Source organism: Gymnoscopelus microlampas (genome assembly GCF_963454915.1).
Source record: "Gymnoscopelus microlampas genome assembly, chromosome: 9".
Taxonomy (NCBI): domain Eukaryota; kingdom Metazoa; phylum Chordata; class Actinopteri; order Myctophiformes; family Myctophidae; genus Gymnoscopelus; species Gymnoscopelus microlampas.
The window spans coordinates 41,785,241-41,806,042 of NC_139946.1; the positions used below are offsets into that span (position 1 = coordinate 41,785,241).

At 41.5% G+C, this 20,802-nt stretch overlaps 1 protein-coding gene across 6 annotated transcripts in view; it reads right to left on the reverse strand.

Moving 5' to 3' along the window:
- mcf2l2 (MCF.2 cell line derived transforming sequence-like 2) overlaps positions 1–20,802 on the reverse strand; it is a gene marked incomplete at its 3' end in the record, with an annotated part of 124,357 nt that overhangs the window by 74,059 nt on the left and 29,496 nt on the right. For 5 of the 6 annotated variants that reach the window (XM_084067837.1, XM_084067839.1, XM_084067841.1 and 2 more), the window contains exons 3-15: positions 17,608–17,722; positions 15,419–15,509; positions 14,510–14,629; positions 11,561–11,677; positions 10,055–10,204; positions 8,780–8,904; positions 7,649–7,763; positions 5,231–5,350; positions 4,687–4,878; positions 4,163–4,354; positions 3,898–4,075; positions 3,324–3,427; positions 1,462–1,550 (exon numbers count right to left, since the gene is read on the reverse strand). In XM_084067837.1, the coding sequence (XP_083923963.1) occupies positions 1,462–1,550; positions 3,324–3,427; positions 3,898–4,075; positions 4,163–4,354; positions 4,687–4,878; positions 5,231–5,350; positions 7,649–7,763; positions 8,780–8,904; positions 10,055–10,204; positions 11,561–11,677; positions 14,510–14,629; positions 15,419–15,509; positions 17,608–17,722 (1,708 nt within the window). The remainder of the gene's footprint in view (positions 1–1,461; positions 1,551–3,323; positions 3,428–3,897; positions 4,076–4,162; positions 4,355–4,686; positions 4,879–5,230; positions 5,351–7,648; positions 7,764–8,779; positions 8,905–10,054; positions 10,205–11,560; positions 11,678–14,509; positions 14,630–15,418; positions 15,510–17,607; positions 17,723–20,802) is intronic. The other variant, XM_084067838.1, reaches the window with a different exon arrangement.

Here is a 20,802-nt window from a genome sequence, read left to right on the forward strand (position 1 = left end):
GTAGCGTGAGCTTTTAGATCGGCTATTTTCACTAGTTTGTGTCCCAGGAAAACACTAAATGTCTCTTTTGGGTCCCGAGCAAATACATTGGGAACCACTGCAGTGTACCACCTAAATCTGAAGCTGCCCACCAGAGAGAGTAAGATATAGAGCAGTGCTTAATTCACACCCCAGTCTTTCCTTGTATACAATTGTGACAAAGCAGAGAGGACATAGAGAGCCACAGGGGCTAGGCCCATGATGTCGTAAGTACTGTATGTACTTCAAGAACACCCTTTATTTGAGCAAAGGTTCCTGATTGAATACTCTCTTGTTAAACATTAGGTTCTTTACCTACCATAATAGCTAACTTGTGAAGTTAAGTGATGAAGTGTTTTGCTGCCCTGCAGTCTTAGAGCCATCAATTCATTCTGTTTTGCCCCAACCAGTAGCCCGTTTGCAGAATAGAATTAGACATGGCTAAATTCCACACTGATGTTATGGAATGCATGTACTTAGACACCCAGGTGCAAACAGTTTACAGCACCTGTGTCTGAAGGTTGTCCGTCACAGCCAATCCTATGAGGTGTTAGCACCGGTAACTGATATCATAATGATAGTGAAACCCAAATACCCGTCCTACTGTACTGCATGTCGTCCACAAGTCAACATGTTTTTAACACATGTTTTTTCATGTTACACAGCATTGGTAGCAGTTGTTCTGTTGTATTTTTATGATGTCTAATTAGATCAATATGATCAGATTGCATATCGATGTTATTGGCAGAAACCTTCATCTCCATGTTTCAATTTCAACTTTTATGGGTTTTTTGGTAAATGAATACCCGGAGGTCTAAAAGCTTGCAATGTGTCGACACAAAGCAAGATATTTTAGCAATCTTTGGACACATTTTGAAAGTGATTACGTCTGTCTGTGGCTTTTATAAACATTTAACCCATTAAGACCTGAGATATGATTCTACAAATGTCTTCTAAATCCTAACTGTTTTCTGAAACAGTTATGTTGCTATAATATCAGTGGTGCTCAAACATTTCCATGTCAAGGACCCCCAAAATTATATGTATTTGGCCGCGGACCCCCATCTGAAAATATATTGTTCCAGGGACCCCCAGAACAAAGATTTTAGTAAAATAAATTAGCTTTAAAAAATATATCTATTCAACGATTTTCACAAATGTTCAAGATTTTTCAAAAATAGCAGATCTACAAGCTCATAGCGCGGCACTCAGTGCCGAGATGCCTTCTCGGTTTTAATGGGTTAATTCAAAAACAGTATTAACAAAAGGTTGTTTGTGACGTAAACCATTACAATGGATCCACTGGAGAACACATGTTCTGCTTTCCATTTCCTGAAAAGTAACAGTTATTTTGGACACGCAACAAGTTTTTCCGCCCGGCAACAATGACATGATGCATTGCAGCGTTCTCCCAGGAGACACAGGCCTGTGTTGTGTTCTTACCTGCGTCTGTTGGACAGCACCTCCTCTGTCTCGTTAGACAGTACCACATGGGTGGAGCCTCCTTGGCTTGCCTCGTGCATTACCTCGATCTGTGATACAAAAGGTTACATTATTAGTGATCCTCACAGGAATTGGGGAAGCAAGCCAATAACCTACCACTACACAGTCAAGTGCACTTACTGTCATTTAGTGTGTGTATAAAGGGGAAAATTAACACTGGCGGTGTTACTCTACGTTGAACTTGCATAATACACACGCACGCACGCACGCACGCACGCACGCACGCACGCACGCACGCACGCACGCACGCACGCACGCACGCACGCACGCACGCACGCACGCACGCACACACACACACACACACACACACACACACACACACACACACACACACACACACACACACACACACACACACACACACTAATTGTGGCCATACATAGATTATTCATTCATTCCCCTCTTCACACACACATACTGCAGTAGGCTTCAGATATACAAGTGGAAACTGCACTATACAATCAAGGATTCTCTATTGTCAGACAATGAGCAACTAATCTAGTTAGGGGTTCTGTGTCTTTAGTGCATGTTCAACTCGATCTGGACAGGAAACAAAGCACATTTGAACACAAGTACAAACAAATACACAAGTATTTTATCTGTTCATCTTAACCTGTTTGTCATTCATTCAGGCATGACATAATAACATTGGGTGCATTTCTCCTTTCCGACATGTCGCCTTTCCGACGTTGACGAACCCTATACCTAACCCTAACCCTAACCCTAACCGCACGCGGAAGCCACTAGTCGGAGTGGTGAGATGTCGGAATGGAGAGTGAACACCAATAACATTATGTCAACAGCTGGATCATTAACACAGATACAAAACAGGTTTGTCAACACCATATCAACCAAAGACTTGTCAATGAATAATATCAAAGGCAAATCCTAGCTTGTGTCAAAGGTATGTCATAAGCTATGGAGTAAATTTGACTTGAACTTGTGTTTAGCCAACTATCGAGCAATAAAGGTAAAGTAAAGGTTAACTTTATTCATCTCAGATAAGAGAAATGTGTCTTGGAGCTGCAGCACACTTATAACACACAAAATACCCAGTGATATAAATTAACAGCTACTTGTGGATTAACCATTTAAGAAAAGTAAACTCTCTCTTGGTGTATATTAGCCATGGTTCACATGACGCTTGTATACAAGCGTCATAGTCCCATGTCCCCCAGGTTTATCGGTTTATTTATTTTTGTTACATTGCCAACTCTCACATGTACAAAAACGTTCAGATTTCAAACATAAAGTGCTTACCACCGAGCCCCGGATGTTACCTCGCGATGCGGACCACATTAAGTACCCGTATCTCCCGTATTGTTCAATAAAAAGCATTTTAATCCGATCGCCGGCCATTTTCTCCAAATTTTCTCCGATACTTTCAACCATGCGACACCTAATGGTTGGGAGGTGTATTGCACTCTGATACATTACAACAACAAAAAATGGCCGGCGATGGGATTAAAATGCTGTTTATTGAACAATACGGGGGATACGGGTACTTAATGTGGTCCGCATCGCGAGGTAACATCCGTGGCTCGGTGGTAAGCATTTGAAATCTGAACGTTTATGTACATGTGAGAGTTGGCAATGTCAACAAATAGAACTCCCCGAAAACCCAGGGGGACATGGCACCACGACTGTCATGGTATGACAGTCATGTTTCAGGGCTAGGTGTATATATAAGCTGTCAAGAGATTTGAATTACATCGACGCGTTATCCCTATCGCTTGTCTTATGCTGGACTACCCGTCAGCACATGAAGAAACCAGTTTTCAGCTGACTGAAGATGGCAGTACCTTGATGCCTCCCTTGGCCTTGCGTATGATCTTCTTCTTGTTCGGGTCCGTTTCAGCTGGCTGCTTGTTGCTGTTGGTGCCGTCTGAAGCTCTGCGTGCGAGAGCTAAAGTGTAGGAAGAGCACAGAAGTGATGTTAAAATTACTTGGTGGCATTTAATGAAGCACCTTGATGCTTGCCATCTGTGCTTGTTGCGCTGTATTCGTTTTGATAATGATTTTTTTAATTGCTTTAAATCTTGTTTTCATTGCCTCTAACCTTTCTGGGAAACACTCAAATTGCAATGTATGTATTGCAAGTATATAGAAATGGCAATAAAGCACTTGAACTTGCACTTGAAGTCCTGTCCGTCTCTCTCTCTCTCTCTCTCTCTCTCTCTCTCTCTCTCTCTCTCTCTCTCTCTCTCTCTCTCTCTCTCTCTCTCTCTCTCTCTCTCTCTCTCTCTCTCTCTCTCTCTCTCTCTCTCTCTCTCTCCCCCCCCCCCCATCTTTCACTTGTTTTCTCTCTCTCCGTCTGTCTTACACGCACACACACAGCTGAGGACAGGACGTTCCCATTAGAACGTTGGGACTCACGTTGCTGGGTCCTAGCGGGGTTCTTGAGCGAGGGCCGTTTTGGCGAGGACTCTGGCCGTGGAGCCACAGGCTGGACGGGCCTGGTCTGTTTGGCCGACAGCTTCTTCAGACTGACGTGGCGCTTCTCAAACATCTCCTGTACATCCTCCAGCCTCTTCAAGGCCTTCAGGACGCCAGCCTGCAATCAAGACATGGGCACGTTACATTTGAGGCACATCATCCATGCTTAACACATTGCCTGTGTGTCTGTGTCTGTGTGTTATACCTTCACTTCCTCTGACAGCACAACTTCATACTGGTTATGGATGTTCCTGAGTTCGGTCAGCTTGTTCTGCTCGGCCGTCTCCAGGAAGCGGTCGATGTCTGCCAGCGCCGACTCCGCCCCTTCTTGTGACTGACACTTGTCCACAGCTTGGGAAGCCAGCAGATAGATGCCGGCCTCGCACCACTGGTTCACCTGTACAGGCAGACATACAGTTAAATTAACATTTATTTTAGAGTGTATAGTCACAAGGGAAATGCTGGTGCCCAGTAAAGGAAAATGCTGGTGCCCAGTAAAGGAGAGTAAAAATAACTTTTTCTACATTCACCCAGCAAAAGGCTGCTCAGATGGCTCAGATGAGTGTTACACTTTGACACAGAGTAGAGGAGCCGAGGATCAACCTGGCAACCTTCCGATTACCCGACGGCCTCTCTACCCACCCGCCGATGGCCGCCCAGAAACCACCCACGAGCCAAAGAGTGAAGCAGTATCCCACAAATCCAGAAACATTGCGTGGCTTCTCTTACCTTATCTATGCCTCTGTGTATCCGCAGGGACTTGGACAGGACGTCGGTCTGCTTCTTCACCTCGTTGCTGAAGTCGTCACAGACGCGTCGTAGCTCAACACACTTGGGTCGAATGGAGTCCACAGCGTAATGGTTGCTCTGGATCAGCTGGTCGCCGTGCAACGCATGGAGCTGAGCCTTCTCCAGGGTTGACTGCATGGGTAGACAACAGCACATAATCATTTCAACAATAGAACAGCAGCAGCAACCACTTAATGGAGGGGTGTGAGTAACTACAATATCACATCATATTTACTGATAGTATTCTGGATATATTTTCAAAGCGCTTATATATGCAATAGATGGTCCTCAGAAAACAGCATGCTGCTGTAGATTTGTGAGTAGAAATGTGATCTTTAAATTTCTTGTAAAGCATAGTGGATTAAATCTGTTCTGGTAATTTTATTTGAGGGACAAATATAAGATAATGTCATAATATGTTCAGTTTATAAACGGCAACAACTAAAATACATTAATAATGTAATATAAATAATGTGTGTTGAACCTGTGCTTTCTCCTCCAAGGTCTTAAGTTCCTTGAGTAGATGTTCCACCCTCGCCACACAATCTCCGATGTCTGAATGGCTGGTTAGACCGTCCATTAATGTGTCTAGAGACACTTTCACCTGGTGATGTGGGGAGAGGGTAGAGAGAGAGAGGGGGGGGGGGGGGGGGAGAGAGAGGGAGAGAGAGAATTTACAACGTGTGACAGAGTGGACGAAACAAAAAGGGAGATACATGGAAATGTAGGGGACGAAGGAAGGTGGAGAGAGAAGGAGATTAACAGAGAATGTAAGTGAGACAGCGAGAGCCAGAGAATGAAAGAGAGACAGTGAGAGCCAGAGGATAGGGGAATGGTATCAAGAGCATTCAGGCACGCAAACCGGTTAGGGGTGAAAAAGGTGAGGAGGATCAAAATCAACTTTACATTACAGGTTTACAGGTGCAAAGAAGTGGGTGAAATTCGTGTTTGTGCAAGCTCTCATTTTATAGTTTTCGGAAGGACAAAAGGGGTTGGGACAGAGAGAGAAGGAGAACATAAAAACGGTAAAGAACCATTTAAAAAAGAACAAAAGATGTCTAGTTTGTCTACATACAGTATTTATATATACATACTGTATGTACACAAGGTTAAACATAAAGTAGCAATGCATTGGCAGGTTCACATGCAAGAACTTCATTGGAAAAAACTCCACATGTCAGATCCACAAGGATGCATGCAGGAAAAAGACAGAACCTCTAGCGGGTTTCGAGGGTTATTTCCTCTCTGGGTAGAAGGCTACTGGCTACTCTGAGTCATTATGAAATCATAGACTTTTTCTTCCTGTACATGTGGGTTTTGTAGAACCTTGGGGCCCATATCAAGCTTCTTCAGTTGCCTGAGATAATAAGAGGCATTCCACTTTGTTGAAGTGTTCATCCCATTGGAGTTTCCCAGTGATGTAGAAAAAGAGGAATTCGCCCGTTGACCCTTTCCACTGCCTTCTTCCCAGAGAGGGCATTCAGTACCCCTAGTCTAGGCGTGAATCACACACACACTTTGACTTTGAGTATAGGCATGCGTCGTGGAATTCTGGTTCAATCAGCAATCGATAAGGCACATAAGAGTCGAGACAATATTCTAGGTGGTGGTGGTTGCTTTCTGTTACATGATTATATGGTCAGAAGTACATTAACACTCATGTCAGTGGTACGGTAGTTCTGCCTCGAGCACAGTGCAGAGATCATAGTTATACTGTAGCTGCCCGAAGGACAAACTGAACCATAACAAGATAGGCTGCACCAAAACAATAGCTACAGTAGCCTAGTGGAGACATTTAGGCTCTTACAAGCTGTGAAATATCATAATGTATTGTAGAAGTATTATAAGTGATGGTAAAATATAAAGGTTAGATATAAGCAGCCAGTCATTTCTTCCTCACAAGTTTCACTTTGAGTATGCAGCCTACGCACTGGAAGAAAGTCTATGTAATGGCACAGCCAGTAGCCTTCTACACAGAGCGGACATACAGCACCCCCCAGACCCATCTAGGCACGCATCACACACACTTTCACTTTGAGTAAGCACGCATCAAACCTCTGCTTTGAATAAAGCGCATTTCAAACTTTAGCTTTGAGTAGGTTTCACAGCAGGGATGTGTGTGCTCATGGACGGGAAGGAAATGTAAGCCTCAGAGGCATTACATATTTCTACTGACAACATACGGACTCTTTTATGTGGTGTGAATGAAGTGGTTACTAATTTGTAGCTAAGGATTTGGTTCATCCATCACACAATTTAGCTAGCTAGGTTGCTGCTAATAACAGGGCAAGTGGAAATAGTTGTGCGAGAAGAACCTTGACTGCTCCTTTACTGTGCCTTGCTTCTTCTGCTGAGGCTGAAAGAAGCTTTAGTGGTCTTTGGAGGTAATAAAAACCTGCCTCCGAAGCACAATGACACAGTCTTGACTCAACAACAGTTTCACTGTATGTCATATCCATAAAGATAAAACTGGACGCCGCAAATAGGAGACAGATTGCTCAACGATTCATCGCGGTTAAAGAGAGGCGCAGAAACTCATTTGGTTGGGCTTCAATTACAGCAGATCATGGCCATGAATATTATGCCAAACAAATAAGATGCCGTAGTAGACAGTGTGCATGCACTTAGTTATGATGAATAGGCCTACATTTATTTGAAATCTGTTGATTTATGTTTATTAAAATTGAATGGGAGAGGATTTTTCGATAAATCATCCAATAAAAAGGAAAAAAATCATCTTGCTCCTGAACAATCTGTCCCCCTCACTTCTGAGGTTATGGCTACACCCCTGCATGGCATGGAGATGTCATTGATGTGGGGACACATGAAAGCCTTACTGGATCAAACACATCTCCCTCTGGGACAATAATCTAATCTATCTGGACATGCACTGTACACCCACCTCTCTGAAGTCCTGTTCGAAATGACGAAGCTGCAGACACTGCTCCAACTTCAGATGGTGTTTGGACCAGAACTGCTCAAAGGCATTTTCTGTCTCGTCCAGCTGGGCCAGGAGCCTACAGTATACCCCACACACACACACACACACACACACACACACACACACAAAAGCACACAAACACACACACACGCATTGTTTAAAGTTGCAATCTGAAACTTATTTGAGATGTCAATTGTATGTCAATACAATATAACTATACTGTATAACAATATGACAAATCCCGGGTAGGGTAGGACATGTAAGGATTTCAGTATGACATCTATTTCCCCTAGATACCAATTTCCCATATTGTTATAGTCTATAATTGGCTATTCAAAAATAGCAGATATACAAGCTCATAGCGTGGCACCGAGTGCCGCGCTATGAGCTTGTAGATCTGCTATTTTTTTTTAAATTGTGTGAAAAAAATCTGCAAATCTTTGAATATAGATATTTTTCAAGACAACATTTTGTCCCGGGAACTAAATATTTTGAGATGGGGGCCCACGGCCAAATACTTCGAGAGAAGAAGAGAGAGAGAGTAAAACATAGGGTTTATGACTATGCAGGAAGCCATTGGGGTAGCTTGCATAATAAGCCCGAGAGCAGTTAGTGTTCTGCGAGCCAGGCGAGGCCGGGGTATTCCCATTGCATTTCTCTCCAGTATTGAATTGTAAGTTTGTCTCCTGTTTTAGTGCTAAAATATAATCGCTCATTCTTTTGAACTCTGTCTGAACTGCTGTCTTTGCCTTATTGTGTCTATCTCATTTTGGCTGAGTCCCCATTCAGATTTCAGCAAACCCTCCCGGGCTTAACTGCCAATCACGTTGGTTGGAGCCCCCCAGCCAAGCCTGAGCTGTAATTGGTGTTTTTTATAAGCTGGTAGGGACGTCTGCATTTGCATGACCTATGAGCCCTTCATGGCCATACGGTAGAAGGGATGAATGAATGATTCACACACACAGTAAAACTGCTCAGTGTTAATTTATCCATTTGTAACTCTGAGTGTACAAATGTAACCAAATCCATTTGGTTACATTTTGTACATTCAGTGTTACATTTTTACTGTGTAGAATACTTAATATAGATCACCTCTCCACTGTGGTCTGGTTCTCCATCTCATCTGGGTTGAGTTTGTGGCTCTCAGACTTGGAGGCCTGCTCCTTGATGCAGCCCAGCAGAGTTGTGCCTTGTTTCAACGCAAGCTTCAGTTCATCCTATAGTCACAGGGGAATATTAGTAGCATCAATTACAGGGCTCTGTGTGTGTGTGTGTGTGTGTGTGTGTGTGTGTGTGTGTGTGTGTGTGTGTGTGTGTGTGTGTGTGTGTGTGTGTGTGTGTGTGTGTGTGTGTGTGTGTGTGTGTGTGTGTGTGGACAGTACAGTCTCTGAGAGAAATGTAACCAAATGGACCCATAAGGGTCACATTTATACACTCTCAATATAGTTACAAATGGATAAATGAACAGTGAGGATTTTACTCTGTGTGTGTGTGTGTGTGTGTGTGTGTGTGTGTGTGTGTGTGTGTGTGTGTGTGTGTGTGTGTGTGTGTGTGTGTGTGTGTGTGTGTGTGTGTGTGTGTGTGTGTGTGTGTGTGTGTGTGTGTGTGTGCATGTACAGCACACTAACATGTAAAGTATTGAATTCCTTGAAACTGCAGGTGAAATTATAATTTGCAACTCCAATTACAGGAATAATTTGGGAGATATGGCAACAGTTCAATAGATCTATTGTACAACACCAAAGACAAATAAACACAAATAACAGAAATAGAGAGTGTAACACTAAGGTGAACGTGGTGCAATCATCTGCCTCAGCGCAGTGGAGGAAATGCTCACAGTAGTATCATTTCCTAGAGGTAATTAAGTTTACAGGGTGTGGGTTAGCTATCATAGATAAAGTATTTCCCATATTGTTATAGTCTATAATTGACTTGGAGAGAAAAAGAGAGATTGAGTCACAACTAGACATATACAGCACAGATATGTGCATTACGTTTATGTGGCAATTATGGCAGTGTGTGCATGCGAGTCATGCTGATGTACATTGACGTGGGTGACATGGGTGGGTGGCTGTTGTTGACGTGGGTGTTCACTGTTCATACATTACTGTGTCTTGTGTCACCAAATCGTCGCTGTCGGGCAGAAACCTTGTATCTCCATAATTAATCTTTCAATGTTTTTTTTGTCGCTTAATGCCCTACTTTGTGTCAAGCTAAAGTAGTGAAAAATGCCGAACTACAAGCTCTACGATCTTATAGATCAGCCATTCTCACCGCTTCTGACCATTTCCATGCCATTTCCTGAAAAGTAACGTTTTTTGGACATACAAGGTTTCCATAGCATGCATTTGTGTGCAGAAGCTATACCTTTAGTTTGTTGTGTTTGTCGGTGTGTGTGCTGAGCAGGTCTTTGGTGCACTGGACGTCGTTGGGCAGCTCCGTCTCTGCCAGGTCTGTGCCGAACTTCTGCAACATCTGAGCCGTGCTCTTCACCGTCACCGCAAAGTTCTCTATGGCCTGCATGGGGGAGAAGAGCAGAGTGGTGGAAGAAGATATTTTACTTAAGTAGAAGTAGCAATACCACAATATAAAAATACTCTGTTTCAAGTAAAAGGCCTGTGTTCAAAATGTTACTCGAGTAAAACTACAAAAGTATTGGCATCAAAATATACTTTTAGAACAAAAAGTAAAAGTGCTAAGATGTTTGAAAATAGCCGATCTACAAGCTTGTTGTACAAAACTTGTTGTGAGCTTGTAGATCGGCTATTTTCAAATAGCCTAGCCTGTGTTTTATAATATAATAATGTATATCTGCAAAGTAACTAGTAACTAAAGTCTTCAAATAATTGTAGTGGAGTAAAAGTAAAATATTTGGCTCTGAGATGTAGTGGAGTAGATGTAAAAGTATTGAAAATTGGAAATACTCCAGTAAAGTATAAAATTCCTCAAATTGAGTAAATGTACTTAGTTACTTTACACCACTGGGGCAGAGCAAATACACACGGATCAAAACACACACACACACACACACACACACACACACACACACACACACACACACACACACACACACACACACACACACACACACACACCCACCCTGTGCAAACATACCTAGGTGCCTCAAGGCAACCCTAGCTGCCTCGAGGCATTTCCTGTGTGTTAACGGTGACAGGCTTGATAAAGTGTGTGTGTCTCTCTCAGTCTCTGTCGTTTCCATTATTCAATGCAGTTTCACACTCAAAATCCCTATCTCTGAAACCAGCCCTTACCTAAACCCTTCTAAATCAGTAGTTCTCACACTTTCGAGATCTTTCCAAAATGTAAAAAAATAGCAGATGTACAAGCTCGCAGAGCGGCACGAAGTGACGCGTTGTGAGCTTGTACATCTGCTAGTTTTGAATAGCCAACGCTAAAATCTAAAATGATGCTTTCTCAGTTTTAATGGGTTAACCGCTCACAGTAACCTGTGAATGTCTAATCTTAACCATAACCCCACCCAAAGAAAATGCATGCATTTAAAGGACAACTTCGGTTTTTTTTTTACAAAAAGGGTTATTTTATTAGTTTGTAATGATAATAATTAAAAGATGAGTGTTTAAAAAAAAATCATGTATATCTATCGATATAGTGATTTTAGTGATTTTTAACTGGGGGCATTCGATCCATGAACGCAGCCTCCGATTTCCGTGAAACTTTGTACGCACATCCCCACTAGGCCAAGGAAGAAATGCCACCCGACATTTTTCAAATCAGTCTCATGGTGGCACTGTAACAGGCAGATTCACGTGTTGGCCCTGCACATAGTAATATCAATATGCTCATTGGTCCCCAAAAAGATGTTAAAAACATGGCCCACACCCTGCTACTCACAGTTCGGTGGTGTATCCACTGACTATGGCAGTACTCCAGGTTTCCTCCCAGCTCACAGGTCAGCTGGCCTTTATCCACGTAGCCGTGCAGGTCTGATAACGAGTTCAGCATCACAATCTGAAGACATATTAAACAAAAACACACAGGATCTGTAGCAACTATCCATTGGGAAATTATCTAGGCTGGAGGGTGGATTTCAATGGGAATATGTTTGGGATTTTCGAGTGGCCAACTCCTATAATACAGTGGTTATCAACCAGTGGTCCGGGGACCACCAGTGGTCCTTGAGGGGGTTCCAGGTGGTCCCCAGCTAAATGATGGAGTTGGTAACCAAATGGACCCCTTATAGATCTTTAACTCTTGAGAGCGTATCCGACGATAACAAAATATTCTAAGTTTTGGGTCTGAAAGGCTAAATCTCATCAAATGGTGGTCCGTGGCTCAAATGCAGAATAAATAATGGACCTTGACCACTGCTATAATAGATGCTTTGTTAAATCCTTCTGGAGGCTAATAAGAAAATCCTGTTATCCCGGGAGCAACCCCTCCCACTCACTGCACCTAACACTACAGTACACTGCATGTCCATAACGGTGAAAATGCAAACCACATGAACCCTAGTGTTCCCTACTCTGGGCATGTCATAAAATGTGAACATTTAGGGGGGAAAAAGGTCAACATTCTGCAAAAATAGCATATGTACAAGCTCACACCATGGGGCAGTTGATAGTGTTGCTATGAAAGTACCTGCTCAGCATTTCAGTTTAACATACCAGTTACACTACAGTGCAAATTAGCCTAGATTGTCTAGTATGACAGGAATATCAACACATTTTTTTTATTTTTCCTTCCCTTTTAACTGGGTCCTCAGTAATCCTGATAACCCATCCCATGGGTTATGTGTGTTGGTTTGATTCTAATTGTTTTTCTCTATTCCTGTGTAGGAGGAGAGGGCCAGCCTGCTGGGATGCGTCTTGGGGATAAGACACACCTGGTCCCAATCATTCCCTTGGGTATACAATCAGGCTGGCCAAGGCCATACTACCTCTCTCCTATACACAGGCAACATTGCTTGGTTTTGTTTGGTTTCAGTTCAGTTGCTTTGCAATCGCATATACAATACATATTCACACAGCCATATACACTTTACACTACTGATACCACTGACTGTTCACATCTCATATTTTATGCACAGTTCCTGTTTTTTTTTTGTTTCAAATAACGTTTAGTTTAATCCTGTGTGTCGTCTCCCTTTTTGTCATGATGTGAGCCAGTTCATGACATTTTTGGCATCACGGTTTGTGAACTATGCCAAGTACTTTAGCTCCGAAAGGTAGACACCAGGGAAAGAGAAAAAATATATATTTTGGATGTCAGGTATTATAACAAAAACAAAAATCAAATCCATTGATTTGACAGAAAATGAACCGACTTCAACCTTGCCATCTGGTGTAACAGCATCTGTCACAGCAGACGGCAAATACATGCATGCACACACACACACTATACATGTACACACAAGGACACAATATACATTATACACACAAGGACACAATATACATGAACACACAAGGACTGAAAATGGAGAAGTGATGAGAGACTTTTTCACTCTCCAATTTCCCCTAAAAGGCGTGGTTTTACACAGCATGCAGCAGATGGTCTGTGTCCACAGGGAACAGGCGTTAGACGGCGTTAGACGGCGTTAGACGTTCCGTTTTAACACTGAGGTTGTGAACCACAAGGCACGTGACTCTGTCATGTCATACAGAGATCATTTACACCAAACAGTGGGTCAGGACCCTGTGTTTGGGGTCACGGACCAATTTTCATTGGTCGCGAGTAAATATCCCGTTGTTTTCGTTTCCTACATAAAAAATATTTACATACATTTCAAAAGATTAAAAAAGTTTAAACGATAATATCAAACAAAGTGGGGTCCCCCAGGGGTCTTTGGGTGGCTTCCAGGGGGTCCCCAGAAAAAGTAGTTAACATGGTATCACAATCATTTTAACCACTTTATCCATTTGGCTATTCAAAAATAGCAGATCTACAAGCTTACAGTGCGTCACTTCGTGTCGTGCTGCGAATATATTTGAAAAATATCGACAATGTTTGGAACATTTTGAATCATTTACTTTTTTTGTGTTTTTCTGGGGGTCCCTGGCACAAAAGTTACCTTTTCATATGGGGGTCCGTGGCCAAATACATATCAATTTGGGGGTCCTTGACATGAAAACGTTTGAGAACTACTGCCTTAATGTCGCAGGCTAATCCCCTAATCTCTCAAGATCCTAGGAACACCCCTGCTTCTCTCCATAGACAATACATGGAACCACGCCACCTTCTCAGAACGTGGAAGCGGAATTCCACTCATAGGCCTTAGAGGTTCTGTTACAACAGTGAGCTTGCAAAAAAAACATCAGGCAAGGGAAGGGGAATATTGGGATCGTTTACACAATGGCATGTAGCATTTAACAAGCTGCTTAGCACTCTTTTATACTTAAAAATGTATAATAGAGGGCAATGTATGTGGCGCGACGCGTAGTGAGCTTGTAGATCTACCGTGACACTTTAGAATAACTATCTGTTATAACTAGTTAATAGATCATTCACAAGCTGTTAGTTAATGAGTTACTAATGGCTTGTTAAATGTTTGTTAATAGTTGGTTAAGAATGTATAACTATGCCTTGGATATGGCCGATAGATCTCTCACAAACTGGTAGTTAATGAGTGATAAATGAAGAAAACAGTTTATTGTTGTTGTAGGGCAATCACGATGAAAACCACAATCATCATAGGACCAAACAAACACCTCACATTAATATATTGACACTTATGGTCATGGAACTTGACTTTTATTAAAAAAAGACAGACGGAATGATGTTTTCATGCAAACACAGCTGTAGACGAGAGGTGTGGTTTCATGTTTGGTACTGAAGCATGCTTACCGGTACCTTCATTTTAAAGTCGTCTCTGTGGAGCTTTATGCCAATGTCAGCTATTGCCCTCTGGAAGAACCTGGAAGGCCTCAGAACCAGCACCAACTGCAGGTTTCCTGGGAACGCCCCCTGGGCACACGCACACACACAGGATTTTAACATACAGTACAAGTCTTTGCCATGGGCATCGCCACAAATTACATCATTACACTCACTGGGCATAGTTCATAATTACATTACACTGAGTGGGACCATTGTTCAGACTGGCATTTAAAATGACTATTTCAGGATCATTCTGTACTACTATTACGTTCACTTGTACTGCCCTCTAGTGTTATAAACACCTAAGTACAATTTTTATCCTTACAACCAAACGTAACAGGAATGATAAAAATAGGATGTCAGATTTCTCAGAATAAATGGATGTTCAAAGTTTGTTACTGTACCAAATCCTTCTCAAGGCTCTTTAATGCACACCAGACTGACTGTAACACTTAATAATTGTCCAAAAACAACATTTTGTCTAATAAGCCTGTGTGATTGAATGGGAAGTGAGAATAAATAATTAATTTAATAGAAAACATGTGAGATCCAATAATATAGATTTGTTCTTTAGCAGCCAGATGTAGTGGCTTTGTTACTGGAGTCCTGTTGACACCCAATATTAAAAGCCCAGGGTAGATAATACAGCCGTTGTTGTTCGATATTGTTTAAAACTCTAAGGCACGTTGGAACCAGTTTCTTCCATCTAGACTGTCACTGATTTATTTGGTCAGTTAACCAGTTCCCCATCTGTCAATAGTGTACTTGTTTTTACACAGACAGATTGATGTCCCCTTTGGCTATAAACCAGGATGCTGGCTTTATTTGCATAGGGGCTGTAATGCTAGGAGCAAATGGCTTGCCTGCAGTACTTACAGCTATTCTGGTGAGAGAGGCCTTCACTGAGCTCCATTTGTCCTTCCGTCGGTCGATGATAATGACGAAACCAATGCTGGCTGCATCAAGGCTAGAGAAATGAGAAAGTGGACATTATTCCATGTACTATTCTGTGTGTGTGCACGATGTTGGGGAGGTTTTCAAAATGTAGTATACACTACATACTGCATTAGTTATTACATCATAAATTTCCTCAGTAGTAATTTAACTGTGAGAGTGTACAATTTAAACTACATGAACCTGAAAGGGCTTTATTTGTAATGTCGCTGGTTATACATTAACACTGAGGATTTTACTGTATACTTTCAATTAAAGTAATAAAGTATGTTATATATATTAATTAATATGAATTCAATCCAATTGTATTACAGTGCTGAATCACAACAAGTTGTCTCAAGACACTTTAAATATAGGCTAGAGTAGAGACCCAATGTTGTTCACCCCACCCTGAGCAATCATTTATGTAACCGTGGCAAGTGAAAAACTCAGGCAGAAGAACCAGACACTAGGGTGGGCTGCCATCTGCCTTGACCATATTATTATATTACGTTTGCATTACTTTCACAAAACACCCTCAGATTAATCATGAAAAGACAAGGCATAATGTTAAATCGACAAGGGTAGGTTAAATGTAACAGGGAAGAATACTACTATTCAATGTTATGATGAAACACAAACAGCACCCTCTATTGGTGCAGTATATATTTTGAAGAAAAGTCTAAATAGCAAATGATAGATATAACTGCATTACTGCATAATTGCATGAGTGTGCATGAACTATAAATAAAAAGAGTTACTGAAAGTGATGCGTCATTTCACATAATACCCAATAATGTGTTACTTTTAATACTATAAAGTCAAATTTTCATGTAATGTGTTCTTAGGTAAAGTGTTAACCTGTTCCCCGACCCCCGCTGTTCCCAAGTGGTTTACAGGCTTGTTGGAAACGAGTCCATCAAGGTAATGGAACCCAGAACATCTATATTACAGCTAGCGTAGCTGTAATATATATAAACATATATATATATAAACAAAAAAACACAGCAAGACAGTTATTAGATATATATGCGTAGTAGTGGAGATAAAAATGCTATTCGGACACGTGTATGCACACCCAAGTGCATACGTGGCAGTGGGCCTGTGTGTGCTCATACAGGCCCACTGTGGAAAGCTGGACAGTCGCTCACCCGGCTTCTGTGTGGTCAGACTGGCCAGACTTAAATGATCTGTGCTGCTGGGCTGAAGTGACCTTTGAGTGGGCAGGGTCAAACTATGAAGTTGTGGCTGTCTCAGAGGATTTTACATCTGACCTCAGTATCTCTGTCAGAGCAACTATGACTGTGTGTGGAACGGAACACCAACTTCCACTGACTAATGCCCGAGGTCGCCTCCTATGGGCACAACAACAAAGGCAGCGGCAACAATGGACTGAGCAATAAAAGCTGAGATATAAAAAGATATCTCTTCCATTTGCAGGTCCTCCATCATGCTATATAAGTATGCCGAGCAGGTTTAGCCTGTGTAATGATGATTCTGTGCTCTTTAACATTTCAGCTAACACCCCTGATGTCATTGTTGTTAATGAAAACCATGGGGAGGTGTTCATTCTCGTTGGCTGTACTTTTGATTTAAGCTTAGAGGAAGCCTTTCTAACCAAAGACTAAAATATCATCTGCTAAAGCAGACCATCTCACAGCTAGCTGGCTACAGATGTAAACTTTTGGTTTTTTATCTTTGGTAGCCTAGGGCACAAGTTGGTTGTGAGGGGCCTTCAAATGGCCAGCCTCTCCAAAAGGAGGGCCAAACAGTTACTGTAGCAAGGTACTGCTCAGTATCAGCTATTATAGGAAGCCGCTCAATTTGGAGGAGGCGTTGTTTCCTTTATCCATGATTGATGTCTGCTGTGTCTGACAAGTATGCCAACCAAGTGTGTATTGTAACAATGTTCTTTACTTTGTAACTGGCTGTTTTCCTATTGTCTGTGTTTATGTCCGCTGTACAAGGCATAGTTGTGCTTTTGTTTTTTTATGTGGACATAAATACATATTTCAAGTGTGTGTGTGTCTGTGTCTGTGTCTGTGTCTGTGTGTGTGTGTGTGTGTGTGTGTGTGTGTGTGTGTGTGTGTGTGTGTGTGTGTGTGTGTGTGTGTGTGTGTGTGTGTGTGTACCTCGGGATGCTGGTCAGGTAGGTGACCACGTTAATGAAGTCCTCATCGGGCAGGTCGCTGAAGCCAGAATACTCAGGAAAGGTGATGATCGGGGCGCCATCCTTTCCTCGCCCTCCTGCAACACACAGAGGGTATACTGTTCACTTATGTCTACAATCCTTGAAATGTGCCGCTCTTTTTCAAAAGTGTCATTCTTAATATTTTTGTCGGATGGTAGATTGAGAGTGTGCAAGATATCTACAGGATTGGTATAGAGAATCTGCAATCCATTTTTTTAGAATAATTTTATCACATCTAGTTTCACTTTTTTTCAAAGTTTCATCTGGACAACAGACATGTTAGATAAAAATGGTTTGGTTGTAAGGCTGTAACTATTGTCTATTTTCTGAGAGATTATTCTATCAATTACTTTTTCACTTAATTGATTAATCGATCCCCCAAAGAAACTATTATTTCATTCCACGATTAAATAAATTCGTTCAATCAACTACTACAGCCCTATTACTGTAGGTTATCATCTGGGTTATAAAGATCTACAGAATATTGGTTGAATTAAACCACATGACTTAACCCACACCTACTTTATATAATACAAAACTATATATGATGCTAATCTTGCCTAATGACAAGCCCAGTGTTCATTTCTCTGTCACATACAAAATAGTTTCAAACAATTGATGTGAATATGCCTCTTAGAAATTTGCTATACTCTTCTTCCCAAAAATATCCACTAGATGGCAGCCTTGAGTTAAATATACACATGTTTCAGAGGAAGTTTTGACGTTACTAGCTAATACAGTGGTTCTCAAACCTTTTCATGTCAAGGACCACCTAAATTAAGGTGTATTTGGTCGCGGACCCCCATCTGAAAATATTTTGTAGCCAAGGACCCCATACATGATTTGTGGTGTTAAAAAGACCCCATACATGATTTGTGGTGTTAAAAAGTTCAACAATATTCAAGATTTCTTTGAAAATAGCTGATGTACTGTATATAGGGCCCTGGCCTGGGGGTCCCCGTTCCCCACTGCATTAGACCACGGACCACCATAACTCTGAGAGGGTACAAATGGTTTATGTTTCCTCGATCAAATACCACGCACACATAACAAAATAGCCTAAATAAATCAAAACTTTTTTTTTCCCGTAAATGAATGCCCTACTTCTTCACACAAGAGTGTCACACAAAAGATCTACAAGCTCACAACATGGCTATTTTCACTACTTGAATATATATATATATATATATATATATATATATATATATATATATATATAATTCTCCACCTTTCTCCACTTATTTTGGTGATAGACTAGATGGCTGACTTGAGGGCCCTGTTTAAGGGTTCACTGTACTTAGCATCTGTCTGTCTCAGTCAGTATTTCTTAGTCGTACATTTGTATTTGCTTTGTTTAGGACCCCAGGAAAACTAGAGGCTCATTCATGGGGTCTCTAATGGGGATCCTTTAATAAATATTTCTGAATAAAATAAAAGCACTTGAAAAGCAAAAAGAAACTTCTATTATAATTTGTGTACGCCTCCTCATCTCTCACACACACACGCGCACACGCACGCACGCACGCACACACACACACACACACACACACACACACACACACACACACACACACACACACACACACACACACACACACACACACACAGTTAATTTATCCATGTGTAACTCAGTACAAATGTATCCTCAGCGTTAATTTACATTTTATTATATATTACATACGTATTTACATACATGTATGTACACTCAGTGTACACATGCTAAATGAACACTGAGGATTTACACGAGTCACGACAGTATGCTGCCTCTATCCAACCTCCCGTCTCACAGGCTTCTAACTGTAGGCAGAAAATCTATATCTGCAGTGAGAGGAGGGGGGCTGGGACATGTTGTATGGTCCCACATATGTGTCATAAAGCTTGGCTAGGACTCAGCAGGGCCTTGAAGCATGCTGTATGTCATATTGACCTATCACATGTCAGAACAAGGTGAGTGGTCCATATGTCACACTTGTAATGTGACTCTAATCCCACCATGTAGAGCTGGTGCATTAGACTGACATCACTGGAACAATATGAAGACTGTGTGTAATAAACATACGTACAAGTACCTATGTAAAAGGTAGGTAAAAAATAATAATCTTATTCTTACTTAATCTTGGCCAAATTAAATTCTCCGTAAAAGTCTATGAAAGCTCTCACATTTGATAAGGACCAGCCAATAATAGCAGTTGGCCCCTGCATGCTACCAAATGAGGTGATCACCCTCTCACCTTTTAGGTGAGAGGGTGATCGCCTAGTATCAAATGAGCGCCTAGTATCAAATCACCCTATCACCTAAAAGGTGATAGGGTGATCACCTCATTTGGTACCATGCGGGGGCCTTAAGGAGGTGGTCCAAAATAGATAGTGAGACTTTAACAACAAACAAGGCCCTGGTGGAAGCAAAACCTTTGACTGTATGACCTGTACTGTTAATAAGCATGTTAATAAAGTATTTAATCAATCAATTGTATGACGGTGTCGCATGCTGAAAATAACAGCTTGTAGATCAGTGTTGATTTTGACAGAATGTTTTTATTTAGTTTTAGTCTAAAACTTTTCAAATCTACAGTTGATTTAGTCGACTAAAATGTATTGTGGCGGTGCCTTGATGGCGTCGTAATGGCTGATTTCAAACTTGGTTGCATGCTGAAAATAGCCGATCTACAAGCTCACAACGTGTTGCAACGCGATGCGTTGTGAGCTTGTAGATCTGCTATTTTCAGAGCGCAACCCCCGAGCGCAACCAAAGATAAAATTACTTGTCTTTTAGTTCTACTGGATCTCTTCTCTATAGTCCCTCCCTAGCTTTTTAGTCTAGCTTTTATTTGTTGACGAAATTGTCAATGTATTAGTTTTAGTCGTCATAGCTTAGTTTTTATTTAGTTTTCGTCAGTGAAAAAAGGTAGTCGATGAACATTTTTCGTCATAGTTTTAGTCGACGAAATCAGCACTGTTGTAGATATGTTTTTTTCTGCACATCAGGCTTTATGATGTATGAAGGAAAAAAATACCAAAATATCCAGGCTGATACAGACCCACATCCCAGTAAGGATAACGTGTCACCCTCATGCAACAGCAAGCGCACAAGTTTTTGTTCCCCCACAGTAAAACTTGCATAACTTTAACTTTTAGA